The sequence below is a fragment of the Saccopteryx bilineata genome, chromosome 4, assembly GCF_036850765.1.
Source record: "Saccopteryx bilineata isolate mSacBil1 chromosome 4, mSacBil1_pri_phased_curated, whole genome shotgun sequence".
Classification (NCBI taxonomy): domain Eukaryota; kingdom Metazoa; phylum Chordata; class Mammalia; order Chiroptera; family Emballonuridae; genus Saccopteryx; species Saccopteryx bilineata.
Window position 1 is genome coordinate 124,039,308 of NC_089493.1, and position 25,255 is coordinate 124,064,562.

A 25,255-nucleotide genomic window follows, 5' to 3' on the forward strand; every position below is an offset into this window, starting at 1 on the left:
TAAAGTGTTTCAGTAAGATACTTACTTTTGCCTGAGGTAAGAATTTTCTTTCTTTAAATCATTGAGGTTTCTTTCAGCAGTTCGAGCTGCCAACTTAAAGAAAACAATACATTTTAAAGATGCCTTTATATAAACTTAACATGAAAGATACATGCATATAAAAATCTCAGTGATGGCATATAAATATTACAGTCACTTAAGTATCTATTTCAGTAAATACAATGTTAAAAGCTTTAACTTAGGAAACAATTTTTAAAGGGAATGAGTCTCATGTAACCAGAAGACATGAGCGTAAGGCTGAGTTCAACCATGTACTTGCCAATAAATGCTGTTATCTAGATGTGAAATCAAGGATTAGCATTATTTAGTGCTACAAATATCCAAAACCATGACAAGAGCAATGGAATGGAGACTGAGGGTCATAATGCAGGGCAGCACTGGCTACGGAACAAGGTAACCATCTCTGCAAAGAAATCACTATAATTCTAAAATACTTCCACAGCATAATGGTATGGGCCATTTTTTTAACTGGCTAAATATAACCAAAGCATGCTGCATATCTATTAAGTGTACAGCACTATACACATAATACATAGTCTTTTTACATTTGTTTGGTGACACTTTTGTTTAGTAAAAGGTTAGAAAATCAGAGTTCATGTTACAGAAAATAAAGCTACACTTATAATAAACAAAAGAACATGCACTATAGAAGAACATGCACTATGCCCAAATAGTTGTGGGCAAAGGTTAAAAGTGAATGAATTACTAAAGGTTAAAAGTGGATGAATTACTGCATGTTCCCCAGTCATCCTGTGGATTCTCCAGGTGAGAAGCAGCAGTATGTGGAACATCAGACCTGCCGAACTAATGCAATCCTGTTTCTATCATACCACTGTTTCTATTATATAAAGATAGGTAAATTAAATCAGTCTATAACCATAACTTTTTACAAGTAAAAGAACTATATTATCAATGTGTTCACTTAAAACTGTGAACTACAAATGGGATTGACTTTCACCAAAAAATAAATTATGTAAATATTCACCAAAAAAATAGCTTAACCATATGTTAGCACTCCCTATCAAAAAGATTTCATGAGTAAATCTTTTTTTCCAATATATAATCATATAATCAATCTTTTACTAACAAAAAATGTTATAGCCTGGCCAGTGGCTCAGTGAATAAAGCATCATCCCTGCACACCAAGGCTGTGGATTCAATACTGGGTCAGGGCCTGTAGGAGAAGCAATCAATGAGCACACAACTAAACAGGACAACTAAGTGGGAATAGCGAGCTGATGCTTCTCACGCTCTCTCTCTCCCTTCTTCCCCCTCTCTCTTTCTCTCTCAAATCAATGAAAAAGAAAAGTTTTTTAAAGACATGCCTGACCGGTGGTGGCGCAGTGGATAAAGCATCGGACTGGGATGCCGAGGACCCAGGTTCAAGACCCTAAGGTCACCAGCTTGAGCACAGGCTCACCTGGTTTGTTATCTGGTTTGAGCAAAGCTCACCAGCTTGGACTCAAGGTCACTGGCTCGAGCAAGGGGTTACTCAGTCTGCTGTAGCCCCACGGTCAAGGCACATATGAGAAAGCAATCAATGAACAACTAAGGTGTTGCAACGAAAAACTGATGATTGATGCTTCTCATCTCTCTCCATTCCTGTCTGTCTGTCCCTATCTATCCCTCTGTCTCTGTAAAAAAAAAAGACTTTTATACCATAACAATTTTAGTTAATAAAATACCAATTCATTTAACTTTTAACATGCAGAACCAAAATTACTTCTAAATGTTTTCTACACTGTGGAACATATTTACCAGTAAGATAAGGCAGAAAAAACACAGTTAATAAGTTATAAGTTCTACTATGATTATAGTATAGTTTGTATTAATGGCATACCTACAACAACAAATATATACAGATAGATAGATGATAGATAAACAGATGGCAAATGAATAAATACACACTTTTGAAAACCTTATACCCAAAGGTTAGATAAAACAAATTTCAGTAGATGACCACATGTATTCTAACACACTGCATTCAGATACTGAATACTTAGAATATACAAAAAAGCATTCAATTAAGTACAAGTGTTAAGGAAAAAGAAACAGTGCCTATCTTAAGAAGCTTAAATCTGCCTGACCAGGCAGTGGCGCAATAAGTAGAACATTGGCCTGAGATGCAGAAGACCCAGGTTTGAAACTCTGAGGTCACCAGCTGGAGCACAAGCTCAGCAGCTTGAATGAGAGATTGCCGGCTTGAGTATGGGATCATAGACATGACCCCATGGTCACTAGCTTGAGCCCGAAGGTCACTGGCTTGAGCAAGGGATCACTTACTCTGCTGTAGCTCCCCAGTCAAGGCACATATGAGAAAGCAATCAATAAACAACTAAGGTGCCATGAGGATGCTTCTCATCTCTCTCCCTTCCTATCTGTCTCTCCTTGTCTGTCCCTCTCTTGCTCACTCTCTCAAAAAAAAAAAAAAAAAAAAAAAGCTTAAATCTGTGGTAAGAACAAAACTAAATGAATGTTACTTGTTACTTGCTACAGGACACAAACACACACAAATAAATAAAGTAGTCTGTGAGTTCAAAAGAAAAGATTAAATCTAATAGGATGAAGCAAAGAAATGTTGAATAAAGTAACATCTAATATTATGAAATTACTTATAACAGTAAAAAGGGATAAAACTAAACGTTTATCAAATGGGAAAGGTTTATATAAATTATGAAACATTCACAGAAAAATATCAAAGATATATTAATAAAGGTTATAAAACACTCATTTATAATATGATTCCATTTTTTTCAACACCCATGTGCTTTTATGTCTAAATGTATTTATTCAACAAAGTATAAAATAAATGAAAGTAATACTGCTGATTACTTCTTTTTACCTCTATTTATGGTCTGAGCTTTTGTTTAATGAGTATATATTTTTACAAAATCTGAAAAATACCTTAATTTTGAAACAAAGGGCATATTTTCTGCATATTTTATAGTCAATGGCATTATTTACTAAAAAATTCAATGTAAAGTAACAGAAAAAGCATAAGACTTAGGATCTAAAAAGTCCTAATTACAGTCTCTACTCTTCACTCTTCATTCTAATTATGGGACCTTAAGCTGTTTCCTCATTTATAAAACTTAAATTATAATATCTATTTACAGAATTATTGTGTGGACTGAATGACTAATACAGGTAAAATATATTTAAATACAGTGCAGTATTAATAAACATCAATTCTTATCCATCTTTTTTTAACATTATTTATTGATTTTAGAGAGGAAGGAAGGAAGAGAGACAGACAGACAGAAATATTCATCTGTTCCTGTATGTGCCCTAACCAGGGATCAAATTCACAAACTTTGTGTATCAAGACGTGTATCATGACGATACTCAAACCATCCCAGCTATCCGGCCAGAGCAATTCCTATCCATCTTTAAAAAATAATCAACATTTGAGTCATTTATTAAATGGTGAGGGGTGGTGAAGACCAAATTCATAATTCAAGCCAATCTTAATAACAAATTTTTACTTGAACTCTCAATACAGAGCATACAAATTCTTAAGATTGGGAGCTTAATTTCCCACCCATTAATCTGGAATCAGCACTCCAAGAAACATTTAGGACTAAGAATGAACTCCCAAGCTTCAGTATTAACAGTGATATTAACAGTTAACATTTACTAAGTGCTTACTATGTCAGACACCTGGCTAGCAGCCTTACAGGAATTATTTAATCATTTAAAAAACTCTGAAGTAGGTACTGAAAATGTAAGGGAACTGGCAGTAGGTAATGGAACCCAGATACCCACCAAGACAGGATGAGTCTAGACCACATGGATTCACCAACTGTGCAAATTTGCCTCCCCTTGAAGACACCTAGGGACAAATCCTCCAAAGGCCAGCTGTTATAACAATTCTACATGGTAGTGGGATCGTTCTTATAATTAGTCAAAATCTGTATCCTTATGATTTCCTAACACAGTTCCTCTGGATGACTGACATGACATGTCTCATGATGGTCTTTTTTTTAATGTGTACTAAGTAATTCAACACTGAGAATCAGATACTAAAATTTTTAGATTCTTTTACTTTAAGAACTAGAAAGGGCTTTAGGTATCGCTTAGTACCATCCCACTCTTTTACAGATGAGTAAACAAATTTTAAGTAATTTTTCCACAGTAATTAGTGGCAATCCAGTGCCCTGAAACAATAAAGATTATATCACCTCCCCAGAAAGAGTATTAAGTTCCTTGCAAAAAAGCAATGTAATAAAAGTAGAGAAGAAAAAATTAGATTCTGTGAATAATTGTGCTATAATAAAGTATTTAGTTCATAAGCAGCATAGTAAAAGAAAATGATTTTTTAAAATACTACCTTTATTTTCAGTACCTTTTACACTGTTCTTTTAAATTAGGAAAAAGAACAATCTGATAAAGGAACCTAAGAAAATTTAATACTCACCCAATTATCATGTGCTTTTTTCTCATGAGAAATAATCTGAAAAAGAAAATCATTATAACACTTTTCTTATGTAAAAAACATTCACACCTACCACTATGATTTAGTACATAACTCATAAACTCAAAAATAACTCAAGCAACTCTAATGCCATTAATATCAAAGTCTTTCCTTTTTGGTATAAATGGGGAAGAATGTACACAGTATTAATTAATTCAAGAATTATGCCACAAAAAGAAGACTATATAAAAATTTGCTTTAAAATGTTACTGACTGAATGAATATAAAGAGAAATAAACTTTCAATTTTAGTAAATTTCAATTTTATACAATAATCAACTATGAGTTGCCAATTAAGAGACACTAGCCAGCCTGACCAGGCGGTGACACAGTGGATGGAGTGTCGACCTGGGAGGCTGAGGACCCAGGTTCAAAACCCTGAGGTTGCCAGCGAGCTCATCTGGCTTGAGCACAGGGTTGCTGGCTTGAGCGTGGGATCACAGACATGACCCCATGGTCACTGGCTTAAGCCCAAAGGCCGCTGGCTTGAAGGCCAAGGTCACTGGCTTGAGGAATGGGCCACTGGCTCAGCTGGAGCCCCCCAATCAAGGCACTCAATCAATAAACAACTAAGGAGCCGCAACAAGGTGATGCTTCTCATCTCTCTCCCTTCTTCTCTGTCCCTGTCTGTCTCTCCTCTCTCTTTCTCTCTCTCTAAGTAAAAAAAAAAAAAAAAGACACTAGCCAGACTAACGATGAGACCCCAGTGCTGATATACAGGGTGGGGCAAGAGTAAGCTTCCAGTTGTGAGTACAGGAAACACAGAGTTAAAGCTATCGTAATAGGCCCTGGCTAGTTAGGTAGGTTAAGACCCAAAACAAGGTTGCAGGGTCGATCCCCAGGTCAGGGCACACACGAGAAGCAACCAAAAAAATACACAACTGAGTGGAACAACAAATGCTTCCCTTTCCCCTTCCCTCTCTCTCCCTTCCTCTCTCTGTCTTCCTAAAAATCAATAAAAACTAAGCCCAGCTGGATAGCTCAGTTGGTTGGAGCCTCGGCCCAGAGCAGATTCAATCCCCCAGTCAGGGTACGTACAGGAGCAGCTCAATGTTTTTTTTGTTTTGTTTCGTTTCGTTTCGTTTTTTTGAGAGAGAGACAGGAACAATTCTATCATAATAATCATAGCCTGCATGTCCTTTTCCACCGGAACAACTGTACACCTACTTTGTCCCTTCCTGTAAGTTATTTATTTATGCACTTCAAATTCCCAAAGCAGCAGAAGACGTAGCAACTTGAAACATCTCTTTTCTCAGAATCCTTGCATCTAGAAATGTTCTACAGCCACATGAAAACCTCAAGATAGACATCTAGTCAAGTAACTATATTCCTGAATAAAAACAGAGATATCAATTCAAACAAATCAGAATTGTCTCAAGTTATACATACACACACACCACACACACACATACCTGCCCTTGATAAGAATGAATGGTTCTCTCCAATTCTTCTTCAAGATCTTTGGCTCGCTTTCTATAGGGAAGAAACAATCATTTTACTATTAATGTACATATACTAAGAAACGATAGAACACTCTCTCTGCTTTGCTTCATGTAAAAAAAAGAGTTCATAACTTATGTTAATCACTTTGAAGAGGTCCTAAAGTATATTTTTTCCTGATACAATTTTAAAATTAAGCTTTAAGAGTTGGGTTTACCCAAACCAAAGGTCATGCAGATTTATACGGTACATTGGTAAATTTTTATATATTTTTTTTTCTGTGTTTTTCTGAAGCTGGAAACGGGGAGAGACAGTCAGACAGACTCCTGCATGCGCCCGACCGGGATCCACCCGGCACACCCACCAGGGGGCGACGCTCTGCCCACCAGGGGGCAATGCTCTGCCCCTCTGGGGCATCGCTCTGTTGCGACCAGAGCCATTCTAGCGCCTGGGACAGAGGCCAAGGAGCCATCCGCAGCGCCAGGGCCATCTTTGCTCCAATGGAGCCTCGGCTGCGGGAGGGGAAGAGAGAGACAGAGAGGAAGGAGAGGGGGAGGGGTGGAGAAGCAGATGGGCGCTTCTCCTGTGTGCCCTGGCCGGGAATCGAACCCGGGACTTCTGCATGCCAGGCCGACGCTCCACCACTGAGCCAACAGGCCAGGGCCAAATTTTTATTTTTAAGAAGTATGATCTTAGAAGATTTACTCACAAATCTGTAATCTTTAACAGAATTCTAGGAAATTAACAAATTAATTTTCATTAAATTAATTTTTTTAAATAAACTGTTACTTGTTACCTTTATAAGAAAAATAAGATAATTCCTTCTTTTGGATAAAACTGAAGCTTACACTTCCTAATGAAATAAAATATCACAACTATCTGGTATACTGTTGATTGACTTACTGTCTTATAAACACTTCTTCTGAACTTTCATCGTAGCTCACTTTTCTTTTTGTAGCATAATTCTTGAAGTAATTAATACTGTATACATTCTTCCCCATTTGTACCAAAAAGGAAAGACTTTGAAATTAATAGAATTCATAATTTTCTTGACATTAAAATAAAACAGAATTGCTCTTGTTCAAATACAACTAATGTGAGAGATTTAAAATCTCACACACTGAAGAAAGAAAAACATTTTTCCTTTTTATAACTTCTGTATAATTGCAAAATAGCAAGTCATCTAAATGAAAATTATAAAAAAAATACATTGTTTTATTTTTTGTTGTTATTGTTTGTTTTTTTTTTCTGATATTGGGCTTGTGGATACCCTCCTCACCTCAAAAAGAAAGAGGTAAAATATATTTAATACCTATAGGTCTCCAGCTCTTCAGCTGCATGGCTGACCTTTTCATCTGCTTTAGAAAGTTTTTCCTCTTTCTCTAACCGGTAATTTTCTTCTACTGTTAATTTCCTTTAAAAAAAAAACACAGCGTTTTATTTCTTTTACAATGTGTCATAAAATAATCAATTATTATCACTTTAATTATATCACAATTGGTTCTCCCATAACACAATTTATACAATACCATTAAAAACATCACATGTAAAAAAAAAAATCACATGCAAGCCTTATCTGCGGTGGCACAGTGGATAAAGCAAGCGTTGACCTAGAATGCTGAGGTTGCCAGTTCAAAACCCTAGGCTTGCTGGGTCAAGGCACATATAAGAAGCAACTACTACATGTTAATGCTTCCCACTCCTCTCCTCCCTTTCTCGCTCTCTAAAATCAATATATAAAATCTTTTTTAAAAAGTTTGTTTAAAAAAAGCAAACAAAAACATCACATGCAAGCCTGACCAAGTGGTAGCACAGTGGCAGAGTACTGGACTGGGACACAGAAGACCCAGATTTGAAACCCTGAAGTCACCAGCTTGAGCATGGGCTAATCTGGTTCGAGCAAGGCTCACCAGCTTGAACCCAAGGTCGCTGGCTTGAGCAAGGGGTCACTTGCTCTGCTGTAGCCCTCCAGGTCAAGGCACATATGAGAAAGCAATCAATGAACAACTAAGGAGCCACAACGAAGAATTGATGCTTCTCATCTCTCTCCCTTCCTGTCTGCCTGCCCCTATCTGTCCCTCTGTCTCTGTCTCTGTCACCAAAACAAACAAACAACCACATGCAAGAAACAAAGCACCTGAGTCAATATTACTGGCATGTAATTCAATATTATAAACTCAAATTATAAAGCATCTTGTCTAATAACACTGCTACTAATATAAAAATTTTAAGAGTTTTCTATAAGAACTCATAAATATAAGATCATCAAAGGTAAATATTAATAAAATTATCAAGACTATATGTTATTTATCAAGATGTTTTATACAAAGAAGCATTATATATATTTATTAGACAAGTCACCAACTAATGAACTGCTTCAATAATCTTTCAGTTGGTTGTTAAGCTGTAAAATAGTGATTAATCTTCCAGGCAAGCTCATCAAAAAAAAACCTCAAAGTAAATAAAAGTAGTAGTCATCCTGCTTACTATATATAGTTCCTTCATAATAATTTCTAACTTATTGTACCATTAGTATGTGCCAGAAACTGTTCTTAGACCTTTACATGTATTATCTTATATAATTACCACAACAACTCTACAAGAAGGTTACTACTTAGAAAAAGAAGAGGAAGAAGAGGAAGAAGAGGAAGAAGAAGAGGAGGAAACAGCAACACAGAGAAACTGAATACTGAACCAAGGAATAAGCTAGCAAGTAGTGGCTCCATTATACTATATTTCCCAGTTGTTTCAGATGGTATCGTTAATAACACTGGCCCTTCAAGAAATACTGAACACCCAGAGAAAAACACATTTGGAGTCCTAACTATGAATGTCTTCCCTTCCCCATGAACTTGGGGGAGTAACATGATAAACAATTGTAAAAATTCTACAAAGCAAAAAAAAAAAAAAAAATTCTACAAAGCAACTGTAAATGTTTTACTATTTTACACACTACATTACCTATTGCTTAGGAAACACTCCCCAGAGGTCAATCACTTCACAGATGTTATAAGAAAGAAAATAAGTCATTGCCTTAGGAAAAGCATAATCCTTGGATCTAGAAATGTTCCACAGCCACATGAAGACAGAAGTGTTTTTACAGACCATCCAGATTAAAAATGGCCAGAAATTCTTTGACACGCCTCCCACTAAAAGGGGTGAACCTTCCCCTTAAGTTTGGGTGGGCTTATTAATGATGAAAATTACACTGTGAAAGGAAACCCAACAATATAACTAAAAAACAATCATCTTATTTCACATATTGAAAGCAACATATCAAGTTTCTATACTATTTCCCTTCTCTTCAATGTCATATTTGGAAAAGTGCTAGTCATGTAATATATCAGTAGTAAAAAACATCAATCCAACATCTAGAAATGATCTAAATCACACTGTATGAAGGCAAAATATTTAACATTTTATTAGTACAATCAAATCTATATTCCATTCTGAAGAACAATCAGTGTCATAATTTATTGAACTTGAGTAGTGCATATATTAAGTGTAATGGAATACACAATATTTGAGGAATTCAAAGCATTTCAAACTAATGAATGAAACACAATATGACCAACACACATACAGCTAGGATTCTATTCAGCTGCCTATCCTTGCTTTGAGTATCTACAGAAATTTTTCCTTGAAATTTTAAACATTACTCATTAAAATTCTATAAATGACCATAGATTTATCCAAAAAATACACTCAAAAGTATACCTTTCACTTCAGATAACCCCTTTTATGTTCAAAAGGCCCTGAGGTACAAATGTACTTGCCATGCTAAAGATCATCAAGAAGGCCAGTGTAGCTATAAAATAGAGAAAAAGAAAATACATAAGCTAAAATTAAAGAAGTAGCCAAAGGCCCAATCTTGTAGGGTCTTGAAAGACATGAGGAAGCTTTGGATTAAATTCTAGGCGTGAAATGAAAACACTTGGAGGTTCTAAGCAAGAGAGCAACATTACTCATTATTTGCTTCAGAAGGGTCATACTGCTGAAATCAGAGCTGGAAGTTTTGAGTATAAAAAGAAACACTTTTAAAACTTTTTTAAAAAAAGAGAGACACCTCTCAGGATAATACTGTAAGAAATCAGATACTAATGTTGATGTCTTACTTAGATCAGAGTAGTAGTATAGGAGATGGTGAAAAGTAGATTCAGGATACAGGAAAGCTGACAGAATCTGAAGACAGACTGAATACGGGATATAAAAGAGAGAAGTTAAGGATGGCTTGATCAGCTGCCATGAGCAACTCAGCAAATAACTACTATTTACTGAAACAAGAAACAGTTTGGCAAGAGCAATTTACAAAAGGGAAAGGAACCAGCTTTACATATATCAAGAAGAATTTAATGAGTAGAATGCAATTACTAGGATGTCCATCCACATTCCCTGACTTAGCTTGTGGTATTAAGAAGTATTTTGTAGCAATAATTTGCCAATTATAAGAAGCTAAAAAGAATTTGTGAACTAGTTTCCAAAGTCCAGTATCATTTACACTTTCTTCCTTGAAAAAGTGTTCCAAGATCAAACAGCTTTCTTTAACAATGAATTAATGATATATAGCCCAACCACAAACTCAGAACTTCGGATAATCACATAAACTTTACATGCAATATTTTAAGCTATTTTATTTGCCATTCAGTAAAGGTATCAACATAAATTTTATTACCTATGAAGTATCATTTCATTTTCTTGATACAGTTCAGTCATTACTTTAAGTTTGTGCTGAAGCTTTTGATTCTCATTTTCAAGATGTTCATTTTCTGGCTGCAAAGATGCTTGTGCAGTCTGGAGATTTTTGATACACTCTATAGAATTTTTTTAAAGTCAAAATTTAAAAAGTAAATATTTTGAATTCCATATTAACATTTCATACAGATAAAAATTACTACAAGTAAAAAATTATTAATAAACTAAATTCCAAAAACAGAAAATCTATAAGGCATTTAAAAAAAAATTTTAAGACTTTATTTATTGATTTTTAGAGGGGGGGTGAGGAGAGGCAGAAAGCATCAACTTATAGAAGTTGTTTCCCATATCTGCCTTGACTGAGCAAGCCAAGGGTTTTGAACCAGCAACTTCAGTATTCCAGGTTGAATGCTTTATCCACTGCACCACCACAGGTCAGGCCTGTAAGGTATTCTGAAATTTACACATGTTGACTTAAGCTTTAAGCCAGTGCCAAGGACAGTCACTTAACAGCGCATTAATGTTAGATAGTATCTTAATTAAAACTGGGTCATACCTATAAAAAACCACAATAAACCAACATTTCAATCTTCATTATATTTTTGTACTTCTATTGTTACTATTTTGTTTCAAATTTTCTGTATCTTAAAATAGCACTGCAAATAATTAGAGCAGTGATTTCCAACCTTTGTTTCTCATGCATTCATAAACTAATTACTAAAGAAAAAGGGGCCCTGACCACTTCTTCCTTAGTAACTAATTTATTTGTGCCATGAGATGAAAATGGTTGTATTTAGTCAGGGGCACTGACCTTAGTAATTAGTATGTGTTTGTGCCATGAAAAAAAAAGATTGAAAATCACTGAATTAGAGAAGAGGAAAGCAGTTTAGAAGAAAATCATAATATTATGAATAGAGAAGATCAATTACAGGAATTTATCTTACATGATCCATTAAAATAAAAGAAAGTTAGATTTGAAAGGAGGGTACAGGCAGGCATCATCTCCAAATACCACTTTTAGAAAATAATAAAGATTTTCCAAGCAACTGTATTAAGGGTTAGGGTAACTGGTAAGAAAATCCTTGGTATTCTGGCACTTACTGCACAAGTTGTATGCTGAGTCTGTTAACACACTAAAATTCAGCTTCCTTGTCCTTATCTTTTCCTCTAGTGATTCTCCTATGGCTTTTAGTATGATGCATCACATATAGCAAAACTTTATTTTTTACATTGATATTACTTTTCAAACTCTAACAATAATCTAATTACCAATGAATAAAGCTAAGATCTTTTTTAAATAATCTGTATCTTTGCTGTTTCAACTTTTTGAAAAAGTGTTTTATTAAAAACATAGTTCACTTCTTGTAGACATTTTGAAAATACAGGTAAGTAAAACAAATAGAGAAATCCCATATTCAAAGATAATCATTGTTGACACTTGGAGTATGACCTTCATTCTTTTTTTATACAAATTATGGTAAAAAAATTTTTTTTTACAAAATGTCATGTTACTTGTATCAACCATATCAGAAAAATAAATAAAAATGTTTCAATAAGCCTAACCAGATGGTGGCACAATGGACAGAGCTTTGGACTGGGACGCAGAGGACCCAGGTTTGAAGCCACAAGGTCAGCTTGAGCGTGGGCTCATCTGGCTTGTGTGAAGGCTCACCAGCTTAAGCACAGGGTCGCTGGCTTGAGCCCAAAGGTTGCTGGCTTGGGCAAGGGGTCACTCACTCTGCTGTAGCCCCCAGTCAAGGTACATGAGAAAGCAGTCAATGAACAACTAAGGTGCCACAACAAAGAACTGATGCTTCTCATCTCTCTCCCTTCCTGTCTGTACCTATCTGTCCCTCTCTCTGTCTTGCTCTCCATTTCTGTGTCACACACACACACACACACACACACACACACACACCAAGTTTTAATGAGCCTGACCTGTGGTGGTGCAGGAATGCTGGAATGCTGAGGTCACCGGTTCAAAACTTTGGGTTTGCCTGGTCAAGGCACATATGGGAGCAGATGCTTCCTGCTCCTTCCTACCTTCTCTTTCTTTTTCCCTCTCTCTCTCCCCTCTCTAAAATGAATAGATTTTTTAAAATCTTTTAAAAAAGCTTCAATGAAAAAATCTTCCATTCTACAGCTTTAATATCACTCTTGCATGTGCTAATGTTCTATGCATGTACACTAAAGAAGAAAAGTATACTATAAACAGATCTGTAAAATATGCCACTAATAAAGGTCAATTTTGCAATTAAAGATTCTGAAAACTTAACAGTTTTAATTTGCTACTTTTAGTATCTCAAATCATACAACATATATTAACACTGAAATTCAAACCTAAGTATGGTTTGAATGATTTTTAAAATAATTTCATTATTTTAATTTCATATAAACATGGAGGAAACTGACAACACTTTACAAAGAAAAACAACTCACATATCATCTTCTACAAACAGGAAACAAAAGTAAAAAAAATAAAAAATCAAATTGGATCTTCCCATAATTGATTTGATTCATGGAACCATTCTCAATTATTAGATTTATTTAGAAAAACTTTAAAAGTATGTAGACTACCTACCTGTAAGCTCTTCCTTTGTTTTATCTACTTCAGTTAATTGAGTATATATTTGGTTTCTTTCTCCTTCTAGGGTTTTTAATGAAGCCTTTAACTTCAAAGAATAAGAGAAGGAAAAAAAGCAACATTAATCAGTTATACAAAAAAAATCTCAATATATGATTCCAACCTTTTGCAGCTCTTTTATCACTTTGATGAAATTATTGCCTAGAATGCATAAACTAACATAGCTTCCATCTTGAAAGTTAGCGAAGTCATCAATTTCTATAAATTTCAGAATAGGGATACAGAAGATCAGTGATGTGAACTTAAACTGTAGCTCTTTTCATTCTGTTTACTTTTAACATGTAAGTTTTTCTTTTATTTTTATTTATTGATTTTTAGAGAGAGGAAGAAAAATAGAGTGGGGGGAAAAATCAATTTCATTGTTCGCCTCTTTCATGCCACCATTGGTTGATTCTTCTATGTGCCCTGAATGGGAGTCGAACCCGCAATCTCGCCACGTCCTGATGACACTATGATTAACTAAGCAACCAAGACGGAGCTTCAACACATAACTTTTGATTAAAGTAATTTTCAAATTACATTACCAAGACTTCTCACAGATCAGTAAAGACCAGGATACAGAAAAGAGAAGGGATAAACTAGAAAAAAAATGAGTCTAGTATTTACTTCTCAAAATAGAATGTTGGGCAATGGAGATAGGAAAATATGACACCAGAGGAAGAACAATGCTCAACGAGAGAAATATGACAAAAAATAGAGTAAATATTTTTAATATATTCCTCATCCAAAATAATTGAGTGCCGACCTTAAAAATTTTTATAATAAATTCTAAAAATTAATGATATGAATTTCTCAGGTTATTATAAAAAAGAAAAAGTGAAGATAATTCTAATTACTGAAAATTCTGACCACTTATATGGTAACTACAAAATGGACCTTTAAAATAGTTACTAAAGATGTATGGGTTAAATCCATGTTCTATTTCATTTTTTTTTTTTTTAATGTAGTAATGCAAACCTTAGCAGCATAAATCAGCTTCTTCAAAGCTCCTTTTGGTTGATTATCTATTGTAAAAAACAAAAACATAATAAATTACAAAAGAAAATGCACTGCCAAGAGACAAACAAATGATTTTACTAATTCACTCAACTAGAGCCTTATAATCCCTCTTCTTGCTACAATAATGAATTTGATATAAGGCAGAATGGCCTTAGACCTGCTCCCAGAAGTTAAACAATAAAAGAACTTGGTAGTACTATAACAGCAATTAATAAGGGTCTTCACTATTAACTCCAAGAACAGAGTTACAAGTATTTAGTATTCACTTAAATATAGTCCCAGTCTCAACTATTCTTGGATTCCTTCATCATACAAAATATGAGTAGAATTATACTCCAAATTAAAATAATACTAAACAAGCATGAGTTTTCTCATTAGGAAAAGAATATTTCTTACAAAATAAAGCAGAAGTAAAAAAAAAAAAAAAAGCACAAACAAAACTGTATTTATTTACTTTGGAAGTATAAGTTTCCTCCAATGCATTATTTTTATCATCAAAGAAATTTATTTAAAAATCCTATCGTCTCCTTAATAAATCTGTTAATTATGTAGGTGTGAAGAGAGAGAAAAGGGAAAAGACACAAAAGTCAGAAGAACTATCAGGGGAAACTAGGTGAAAGCTACATAAGATGTCTAGGTACTCTTTTGCAACTTCCTATGAATCTATAATTGTGTCAAAATACAAAAGATTTTTTTTTAAGTCAAAGGAATTAGCTGAGAATACAGTGAGCAACTGTAGTGAACTTTTTTCCTGATTTTACAGACTGCAACCAACAACAGCAATAACAATTTGGAATGGCCAAGTTTAAAGTACTATAACCCTCTGAACTATCTAAATAAAACAACACAAAAAGTATCCTGAGGTATTTATTTATATAATGCTCATTTTTCTTTTTTTTATCTTTAACATCTTTATTGAGGTATAATTGAAAAACCATAAAATGTAATCACTTAAAGTATATGGTTTAATGGTTTTCATTATGTTCAGAGAATTTCCTCACCTCAGAAAGAAACCCTTTACCATCACCACCCAACACTTCCTGCACCCAGCCCGCAGCCTTATAATGCTCATTTTTCAAAGTACTCATCCAAACATTTTATTAGCTTGCAGTACAGGAGGAAACAGACATTAAAATGATTATGAAACAATGTGAAACTTGTTGTAATGATGATACATACAATATATAAAAAGAACAGAGGGAAGGAGGCTGTAAATCTGTCTGAGGAGTTAGAGAAAGATTTTGTGAAAAGGCAATATTTTGTGGAAGGATAACTGTAAGGGACAGTGAGAAATGACAAAGTATCAGAGAAAGATGAACAAGACAGACCAAAGCACAAGGTTATAAAGAACATTGTGCACATGGGGAACTAAAAGGACATACAATGTCATTTAATACCTAAGAGTGCACCATTTTCTGAATCACTCTTCATTTTCAAATCTAAGTTATCATCCGTTAAGTCTTCTCCAAGCAAAGCAGTCCAATCTTGCATCTTTAACAAGCGTTCAGTCAGAGACTTGACATTTAGCAAACGAGACAAAAAAGAGAGGGTGATGCTTCATGCTAATAATTTACAACTTGTGAATGTATACTTATAGTCTAAAAATCAGGCCCTGGCCGGTTGGCTCAGCGGTAGAGCGTCGGCCTGGCGTGCGGGGAACCCGGGTTCGATTCCCGGCCAGGGCACACAGGAGAAGCGCCCATTTGCTTCTCCACCCCCCCCCCTTCCTCTCTGTCTCTCTCTTCCCCTCCCGCAGCCAAGGCTCCATTGGAGCAAAGATGGCCCGGGCGCTGGGGATGACTCCTTGGCCTCTGCCCCGGGCGCTAGAGTGGCTCTGGTCGCGGCAGAGCGACGCCCCGGAGGGGCAGAGCATCGCCCCCTGGTGGGCAGAGCATCGCCCCTGGTGGGCGTGCCGGGTGGATCCCGGTCGGGCGCATGCGGGAGTCTGTCTGACTGTCTCTCCCCATTTCCAGCTTTAGAAAAATACAAAAATAAATAAATAAATAAATAAATATAAATAAATAAAAATCAGTGCACATAAATAACAGTACATAAGCTCTGGTAATGAGATATATACATGCTCTGAAAAACCTAACTTTATTGGCTACTAAATTCTGAATGTTAAAAACAAAAGCTGTTTATTCCTAAATCAAATACAATTCTTGATAACGGCCCATCTTTACTAAATATTATCACATGACTATAAAGTGACAAAATATTTTCTTATATGACATTTTTCACATGTCACAAGTAAGAGTGGTCATTAATATGTGAGTAAATTTTGTGTGAAGTCAAATCTATAAGCAAGGTACATGATATACAAAAAGATTAGATTTCACAGATTCAATTTATTAAAGTAAACAACTAGCTGATTCAACTGATATAAAGAAAAAAATTTATAAAAGTGAATCTGAATTGGAGCTTCAAAGGTTTTCCAACAGTACTTTTTTGCATTTTCTTGAATGAATATTTTCTAGCACCATAGATAAAAAATGTGCCATCTATGTATTTCTGTGGAAGGGCCCACCTAAACACCCACTCTGCACTACGAGTTCCACATTTCAACCAGCTCTCTCTAGAGAGATCCAACATAAATAGCACGGCCTACCACTTTGAGCAGAGTTTGGGATTATCATCTCAATCCTGTTTTGTTTAGGAAGAATTCCAAGTCCTTTAGTAGAGTGAATTTAGGGAAAAAAAATAAAAAATATGCCAAATTATGAATACAACTCCTAAAGATGGAATCTTGAAAACAGTCTTAGTAGTAACATAAACAAACAAAACATATAGCTTTCAAGACAATAACATCCACTTCCCTGTGTAGATTATAGCATGTAAGTTTTGTACACCTGAGTATCTGTTTCCAGCTTGGAAGCTTAAGATTTAAACAAGTAGGCAGAAAGGAGTGTAGAAGAAGGAGACAAGTTTCAATTACATTTATTCTTTAAAAGTTATTCATCTCTGTAAAAGTACATATACCAGCTAACCCCAGTATTAAAGATATTCAGCCAATACATTTAACTTCATCTGTCCATTTTCTAAAATTCTTTCCAACCTCTTATCAACAGATGGAAGTAAAGGCAAAGGTAAAATCCATTATTCTTTTTCTTTCTTAATTAAATACCTATGCTAAAATAAGGAGAGGAGTAAAGGAACAACTGTAATGTTGACATTTGGCAGCAAGAATGACAATACTGGTACAAATTTAAATGTATGCTAAAAAGTACACATCCGCAAATTGGCAAAATAATCGAAATAAAAGCTGCTTAAGACAAAATTTTTCACATTTCAGAGTTACTATCAAATTCTAGCTGACTCAGTCATTAAAATCAGCAGGGCCATTTACCTTGATCTGATTTTCTTTATCACATAGAATTTGTTTTACATATACTTTGGAGTCTTCAAATGTTACTTTTTGTTTATTAAGTTCACTCACATGTTCTTTCCATTCTTCAGTTTCTTGTAAAAGCTGAAATCCAAACCCCACCGAAAAAAAAACCACATCATATTTACTTATATAATTAAGTATATCATTAATACGTATTATACAAATACATTGTGTGTTTATTGCTGAGAAAAGAGAAAGAGAAGAAAGGAGGGAATGAAGGGAGAAGAAGGGATAGAAGCAGGAAAGAAATAGTGGGCTCCTATCAGCAAAGAACTTCCAAAAGAGTGGTAATGTAAAATAACAGATACTTAAACAGTCTTCAACTGATTAACATGATTAATTTGTATCAAATAAAAAGTTTTCTGAGATATACATATATGTCAGATTTGGTCATTCCTTACCACTCCTTATATTCCATATAACATACCATCCTACTTGTATTAAAAATTATCCTACACAGCCTGACCTGTGGTGGCGCAGTGGATAAAGCATCAACCTGGAGGTGCTGAGGTCGCCGGTTCAAAACCCTGGGCTTGCCTGGTCAGGGCACATATGGGAGTTGATGCTTCCAGCTCCTCCCCCCTTCTCTCTCTCTGTTTCTCTCTCTCCCTCTCTCTCTCCTCTCCAAAAATGAATAAATAAAATAAAAAAAAAAAAAAAAAAAAAAAAAAAAAAAAAAAGAAACCCAAAACAAATAAACAAAAAACTCAATAAATAAAATTCTAAAAAAAAAAAAAAAAAAAAAAAAAATTATCCTACACAAAAGAAATACAAAAGGACATATAGGAGATTGTTTTCCTCTTGTGGTCTCCAGAAGCACTTGCCCTTCTCATGGGTCAGTCATCAGTATGCTCAGAAGATATATAAATACAAGTTGAAAAGTCTCTATACAGTACAAACCTGTTTCTGGCTTTCCTGAAGTTGAGAATTTTCACTCAAAACATCTTTAATAGCTACCTTAAGTCGTTTTTCATTCATTTGAAATATTTTGAAGGTTGTTTTGGTCTAAGTAAAAAACAACATACCAAGTTTATAACCATCAGTTTAACAGAATAGCTCTTTTTTAAACATATTCTTTCAAACATGGAATTAAAGTAAAAAACATGTCAATATTAATAGAAGAGACAGCATAATACAGCGGAAAAAACTCTGGCCTAGAATCATAATCTAGTCATGGCTCCAACACTAACTTGCCATGTGACTTCGAACATTGATTTAACCTCTTATAACCCTAAATGTCCTATGCAGCAAGTTTAGTTAACTTTTTATTATCTGCCTGTCTTACCAGAATTTAAACTCCATGAGAGTTTTCCTCTCTTTTTGTCTACTAATGTAAGTGCCAATCACCTTCAGCAACGACCAGTACATAGCACTTCCTCAATAAGTATTTATCCAATAAAAAAATAAAATTTCCTGAGATACCTTGCATAAAAATATACACTGTAAAAATGTATACGCTAAGGTCCCAGGTTAGAAACTCCAAGGTCACCAGCTTGAGCATAGGATCATCAACCTAATGCCAAAGTTGCTGGCTTGAGCCCAAAGGTCACTGGTTGGAAGCCCAAGGTCGGTGGCCTGAGCAAGGGGTCACGCCTCGGCTTGAGGTGCCGCCTTCCCTGCCCACCCCCATCAAGGCACGTATGAGAAGCAATCAATGAAAAAGATCCAACTACGAGTTCACGCTTATCTCTCTCCCTTCTTGTATCTCTCTCTCACTTAACATATATATATATATATACATAATACATATATAGAAAAGATCCCTTTATCTCAAATTCTAATATCCTTTAATCATAAAATAATAAATTTAAAATGATTTTCAAAAGCAACAGATCTATTAGACTAATGCAACTTACTTCAGCTACCTGTGATTTGAGTAATTTTGATTCGTCTTCTAAGGACTGTATTCTTTTTGAAATATCCACCATCTGAAAAGTTGGTATCAATTAATAAAGTCCTTCAGTTTCCAAAATGCCATATACATTAGATATACTGTTAACCTAAAAGGTTTTCCTCAAAAAGCTGAGGGTTCAAATTAAGAAAACTTCTCAGCCATTTGCATAAAGGATTTTACATTAAAGTTACATAATGGTATTTTATCTCACCTTAAATTTCATGACATTTAAGCTACATAGCCTCCAAAAGTCCACTAATATCATATCTTACTAATTGATCTCACAGACAAGATCTTCCTTAAGAAAGATTTTAAAATAGAATAACAAAGGAAAGTTAAAATGTGCTTAACATACCTTTTGAGTGATAAAGTAAAATCTATATATGTAATCATTCAAATTAAATTTAAGTAGCTATGCCTGACCTGTGGTGGTGCAGTGGGATAAAGGGTCGACCTGGAACAACTGAGGTCACCAGTTCGAAACCCTGGGCTTGCCTGGTCAAGGCACATATGGGAGTTGATATGTGCTCCTGCTCCTCCCCCTTCTCTCTCTCTCTCTCTCTCTCTCTCTCCCACTCCCTCCCTTTCTCTTTCTCTCTCTCTTTCCTCTCTGAAAACTGAATAAAATCTTTAAAAAAAAAAATTTAAGTAGCTACTTCCACAGAGCATATAAAAATTTCTATAAGAATATGCAAGAAATTTAACATAACAGTAACCTCTAGCAAATGAAAAGAGATAGTGGATCTGAAAATCTTTACTCTCCACTTTATAGCCTTCTGCATTCTTTAAATTTTTTACAGTGTATGCAATACTTTAAACTAGCAATTTTCAACCAGTATGCCGCAAGCATTTTTAAACCATGCAATAATGACTGTTTAGTTGGGGCACTGACTTCTTTCTCTAAGGACTGTCAAATACATAATAAAAAACTGACAACAGCCAACACAACAACAGCTGTCCAGTGTGAATGAATCAAATTATACCAATTTTTTTGTCAGATCAGCAAAACAGAGAATATATTTCTTGTTGTCTACAGAATTTTAGTAATTTGTTTATGTGTACCAAGACATGAAAAAGGTTGAAAATCACTGCATTACATACCATAATTTTAAAAAATGCATTTCTTTCTTTTACCTACAGTTTCCTCAAGCACAGAAGCCTTACCAGTTCATCTTGTTCAGAATGTTTAGATTTCTCTTCCTTTAACTCTCTTTCTAGAGAAAGTATTTCATCCTCAAATTCAGATTTGGAACTCTGCAGCTTTTCACAGATTGCCTAAAAGAGGAAGCCAACTTGATAAGATAGACCTAGGAGTTTTTGGTTGGGATAAATCAGATAAGTATAACAAAACAGATATTCTCTAAGTTAAATAAGTTTAATTTACATATTTGTTCATTTTTGTAACATTGAAATAATAGCAATTCCAGCAGGGGTCAGCAAACTTTTTCTATAAAGAGCCAGAGAGCTAATGTTCTGGGCTTACAGGCCAGGCAGTCTCTGATCCAGCTACTAAACTATGCTTATGTAATGAGAAAGCAAAGACAATTCGTAATGAATGGGCATGGCTGTGTGCCAAATTTTATTTACAAAAACAGGTGGAAAGCTCAGTCTAGTTTGTCAACATCTGCCCTAAAGCATTTAAAAAGCAAAAATGAGAAATAAATCCAATGTAATAAAATCAAAGGCATAATAAAATAAAAAATAAATTAAAAAACAATCAAGATTATTTCATAATAATCCACATTGAATTAAAACATATTTTCTGTGACCTTCTAAATTTAAACTGATTGGTTATTCCAACTGGATATTAAATACAGTAAACATACCTGTGCTATTTGTGATCCTTCAACAAACTTGTTAAAAAATAAATAAACCAAAAATTCAAAGAATGTAATGTAGGCCAAAATAAAAGCAGAACAAATACATACTTACTGTAGTCATTAAAAACAGTATTTATATCTATTTCCCCTAATTTGACTAATTCATTATATTCTTACTTGAATCAAAATTACTATTGTTTTGATTTTTATCTACAGATTCAACTATCAAATTTTCTAGTTGTATCATTAGTTTATATTCAATTATATTTATCAATATTAAAAATAAACATTTTTTTAAATTGCTAAAATTTGAGAAAAACTTCTGAAATGTTCATTTTAAAGTAAAAATTCAGCTAACCTCACTGCTAGATTTAGTAAATTCAATGTCTTGAGAATAAACAGGTGTTCTATTTTGTCCACAATACCACCAAGCTTAAGTAAATAAATGCCTTTGCCCTCCAGTTTTTGCTCTTCTTTAAGCATAAATGCCCATTAAAAATATTTTAGACTAATAAATTACATCTAGAATAACAGTTAAAAGATAGTCAACAAATCAAATATTACAATTTCAACAAGTTCTTGAGGATATTAATTGGTAACAAATAAAGAAATAAAAAATTAAGAAATTGATTTCATTTGGAATTCAATTTGTAACTTCAACTTCAGACTCTAGTAAGAAATGCTGAATCACGACAGACCTTCTGATATCTACAGACATCATGACTGAGAACTGACAAGTTGGACTTACTGAACATGTAGAACACAGGTAGAAAATCTATTGTGTTCTACTCTTTATAACACTTCCATCTAAAAACAGTAAGGCACTCCCATTACCTAGGGCAGTGGTCAGCAAACTCATTAGTCAACAGAGCCAAATATCAACAGTACAACAATTGAAATTTCTTTTGAGAGCCAAATTTTTTAAACTTAAACTATATAGGTAGGTTCATTCCTTATTGAGGTAGCACCCACATGTGGTATTTTGTGGAAGAGCCACACTCAAGGGGCCAAAGAGCCGCATGTGGCTCATGAGCCACGGTTTGCCAACCACTGACCTTGGGTAATCTCTTGGGAGTTTAGCCAGCAACAAACCTTCCTTCCTGTTTCCAAATCATACCTAACTCAGAAGAGCTGACTATGCATAGCTCTCTCAAACTCTAAATTCAGTGATACCATGTTGACATCTTGAAGTTGATCACCGTCAGAGTAGTTATACAACAGAACTCAGCAAATGCTATAAATAAGGGCTTCTGCTTTTCAGATAGCCAGTTGTTAAATATTTACCAGCACACTCCTGCTGATAATACAGTGTGTCTGTAAATTCATGGTGCACTTTTGACCGGTCACAGGAAAGCAACAAAAGACGACAGAAATGTGAAATCTGCACCAAATAAAAGGAAAACTCTCCCAGTTTCATACCTATTCAGTGCAGTTCAATGTGGGCTCATGCACAGATTTTTTAGGGCTCCTTAGGTAGCTATCTTGTATAGCCTCTACAGCAGGGGTCCCCAAACTTTTTACACAGGGGGCCAGTTCACTGTCCCTCAGACCGTTGGAGGGCTGGACTATAAAAAAAACTATGAACGAATCCCTATGCACAATGCACATACCTTATTTTAAAGTAAAAAAACAAAACGGGAACAAATACAATATTTAAAATAAAGAACAAGTAAATTTAAATCAACAAACTGACCAGTATTTCTTTTTTTTTTTTTTTCTGAAGCTGGAAACGGGAGACAGTCAGACAGACTCCCGCATGCGTCCGACCGGGATCCACCCAGCACGCCCACCAGGGGGCGATGCTCTGCCCTCCGGGGGCATCGCTCTGCCGCGAGCGACCAGAGCCACTCTAGCGCCTGGGGCAGAGGCCAAGGAGCCATCCCCAGCGCCCGGGCCATCTTTTGCTCCAATGGAGCCTTGGCTGCGGGAGGGGAAGAGAGAGACAGAGAGGAAGGAGGGGGAGGGGGTGGAGAAGCAAATGGGTGCTTCTCCTATGTGCCCTGGCCGGGAATCAAACCCGGGTCCCCCGCACACCAGGCCGACGCTCTACCGCTGAGCCAACCGGCCAAGGCCCTGACCAGTATTTCAATGGGAACTATGAGTCTGCTTTTGGCTAATGAAATAGTCAATGTGTTCCTCTCGCTGACCACCAATGAAAGAGGTGCCCCTTCAGACAGTACGGCGAGGGCCGGATAAATGGCTTCAGGGGGCCGCATGTGGCCCGCGGGCCATAGTTTGGGGACCCCTGCTCTACAGACTCCTCACTGACTGATGGCCTACCAGAACAGGGTTTCTGGCTGGTTTCCTTCAACTGCTTATCCCACCGAGTAATGCTATTCCTATATGGTGGCACTTCGTTATAAACGCACCGATATTCATGTTCACTTTGGTCACGGATTTGAATTTAGCGAGCCACAGAACACACTGAACTTTCCTCTGTACCGTCCACATCTTGACTGGCATGGCCATGGGCTGCTCCGCTGTATACATGGTGTTACGTCATCATCTGCGTATGCACACATGCTGCCACATCATCCTACAGAAACTGGGAGGGTTTTCCTTTTATTTGGTGCAGATTTCACATTTCTATTGTCTTTTGTTGCTTTCCTGTGACTGGTCAAAAGTGCACCATGACTTTATGGACACATTGTATATATAAATCTCTGCTCTAATTTCAGTCAGTTTCTAATATACAGGGGATGAAGTAAAGGCAAGCACTGCCACAATTTACATAATTTACTGTTACCCATTATTCCTAAATTTATAAAAATTAACTCTATTTTTATTTCTGGAGCAAAGTAAATCAAAAAGAAAAAAAATGGTCACCTTAATACATTTCTCAGGAATAAAGAATAAAGAGCTGCTAGGGTGCCCTAGATTCCAGTGAAATCTCACTCAAAACAAGTTGGTGCCCTGGCCAGTTGGCTCAGTGGTAGAGCATCGGCCCAGTGTATGGAAGTTCCAGGTTTTATTCCCAGCCAGGCACACAGGAAAAGCGCCCATCTGCTTTTCCACCCTTCCACCTCTCCTTTCTTTCTATCTCTCTTCCTCTTCTGCAGCCAAGGCTCCATTGGAGCCAAGTTGGTCCAGGTGCTGAGGATGGCTCCATGGCCTCCACATTAGGTGCTAGAATGGCTTCCAATTGCAAGGTGCAATGCCCCAGATGGGCCAAGCCATCATCCCCTAGTGGGCATGCCAGGTGGATCCCGGTTGGGCACATGTGGGTGTCTGTCTCTCTGCCTCCTCATTTCTCACTTCAGGAAAAAAGAAAAACAACAACAAAAATAAGTTAGCAACCACAGCTCAAATATTTAAAATATTTCATGCCACTTACTAAAGTTCTATTTCCTATATTTAACATCTTTTAAAGTTTAACATCCAGAGATGCTCCTTTACATTTCCTTTGAAATAGTTTTGAGAAGATACATTACTTTTTAAAGCTTATGCTATCTCGTAAGAATATTCTCCCAGCTTTTATGATTATACTATTTATTTTACCTCCAAACGTTGAGCTTCTGCTGACTCCTCAAAGTTGGAATCCTTCAATGACTCTAAGCCTTCAGACTGAAAGAAAGCAATACTGTAAGTAAAAACTCTACAAATTTTATTCCAAATTGTATCTGTGTACATGTCTAAGAAGCAGACAGAATCTACTTTCACAGGTATATTAAGTTAATTTGGATTTACCTAGCTTTAAGTTCTTCAAATTTGACCTCTATAAGAAACAAAGTCAGGGCATCTAACACATCACAACCCATTAGCTTGGGTAACAAATGGCAGAACTTCACACATAATACTGAGAGAGCTGACCAAAATCTACCTATTCATTAAAGAGAAATATATAC

At 35.6% G+C, this 25,255-nt stretch overlaps 1 protein-coding gene across 11 annotated transcripts in view; it reads right to left on the bottom strand.

Annotated features, from left to right (window-relative positions):
- MIA2 (MIA SH3 domain ER export factor 2) overlaps window positions 1–25,255 on the bottom strand; it is a 135,987-nt gene that overhangs the window by 44,991 nt on the left and 65,741 nt on the right. For 9 of the 11 annotated variants that reach the window (XM_066277885.1, XM_066277884.1, XM_066277883.1 and 6 more), the window contains 13 exons: window positions 24,909–24,974; window positions 20,755–20,865; window positions 19,553–19,624; window positions 18,597–18,701; window positions 17,655–17,777; window positions 15,706–15,823; window positions 14,267–14,313; window positions 13,247–13,337; window positions 10,646–10,784; window positions 7,286–7,387; window positions 5,946–6,006; window positions 4,478–4,513; window positions 26–93 (listed from right to left, as the gene is read on the bottom strand). In XM_066277885.1, the coding sequence (XP_066133982.1) occupies window positions 26–93; window positions 4,478–4,513; window positions 5,946–6,006; window positions 7,286–7,387; window positions 10,646–10,784; window positions 13,247–13,337; window positions 14,267–14,313; window positions 15,706–15,823; window positions 17,655–17,777; window positions 18,597–18,701; window positions 19,553–19,624; window positions 20,755–20,865; window positions 24,909–24,974 (1,139 nt within the window). The remainder of the gene's footprint in view (window positions 1–25; window positions 94–4,477; window positions 4,514–5,945; window positions 6,007–7,285; window positions 7,388–10,645; window positions 10,785–13,246; window positions 13,338–14,266; window positions 14,314–15,705; window positions 15,824–17,654; window positions 17,778–18,596; window positions 18,702–19,552; window positions 19,625–20,754; window positions 20,866–24,908; window positions 24,975–25,255) is intronic. The other 2 variants (XM_066277881.1, XM_066277882.1) reach the window with 2 other exon arrangements.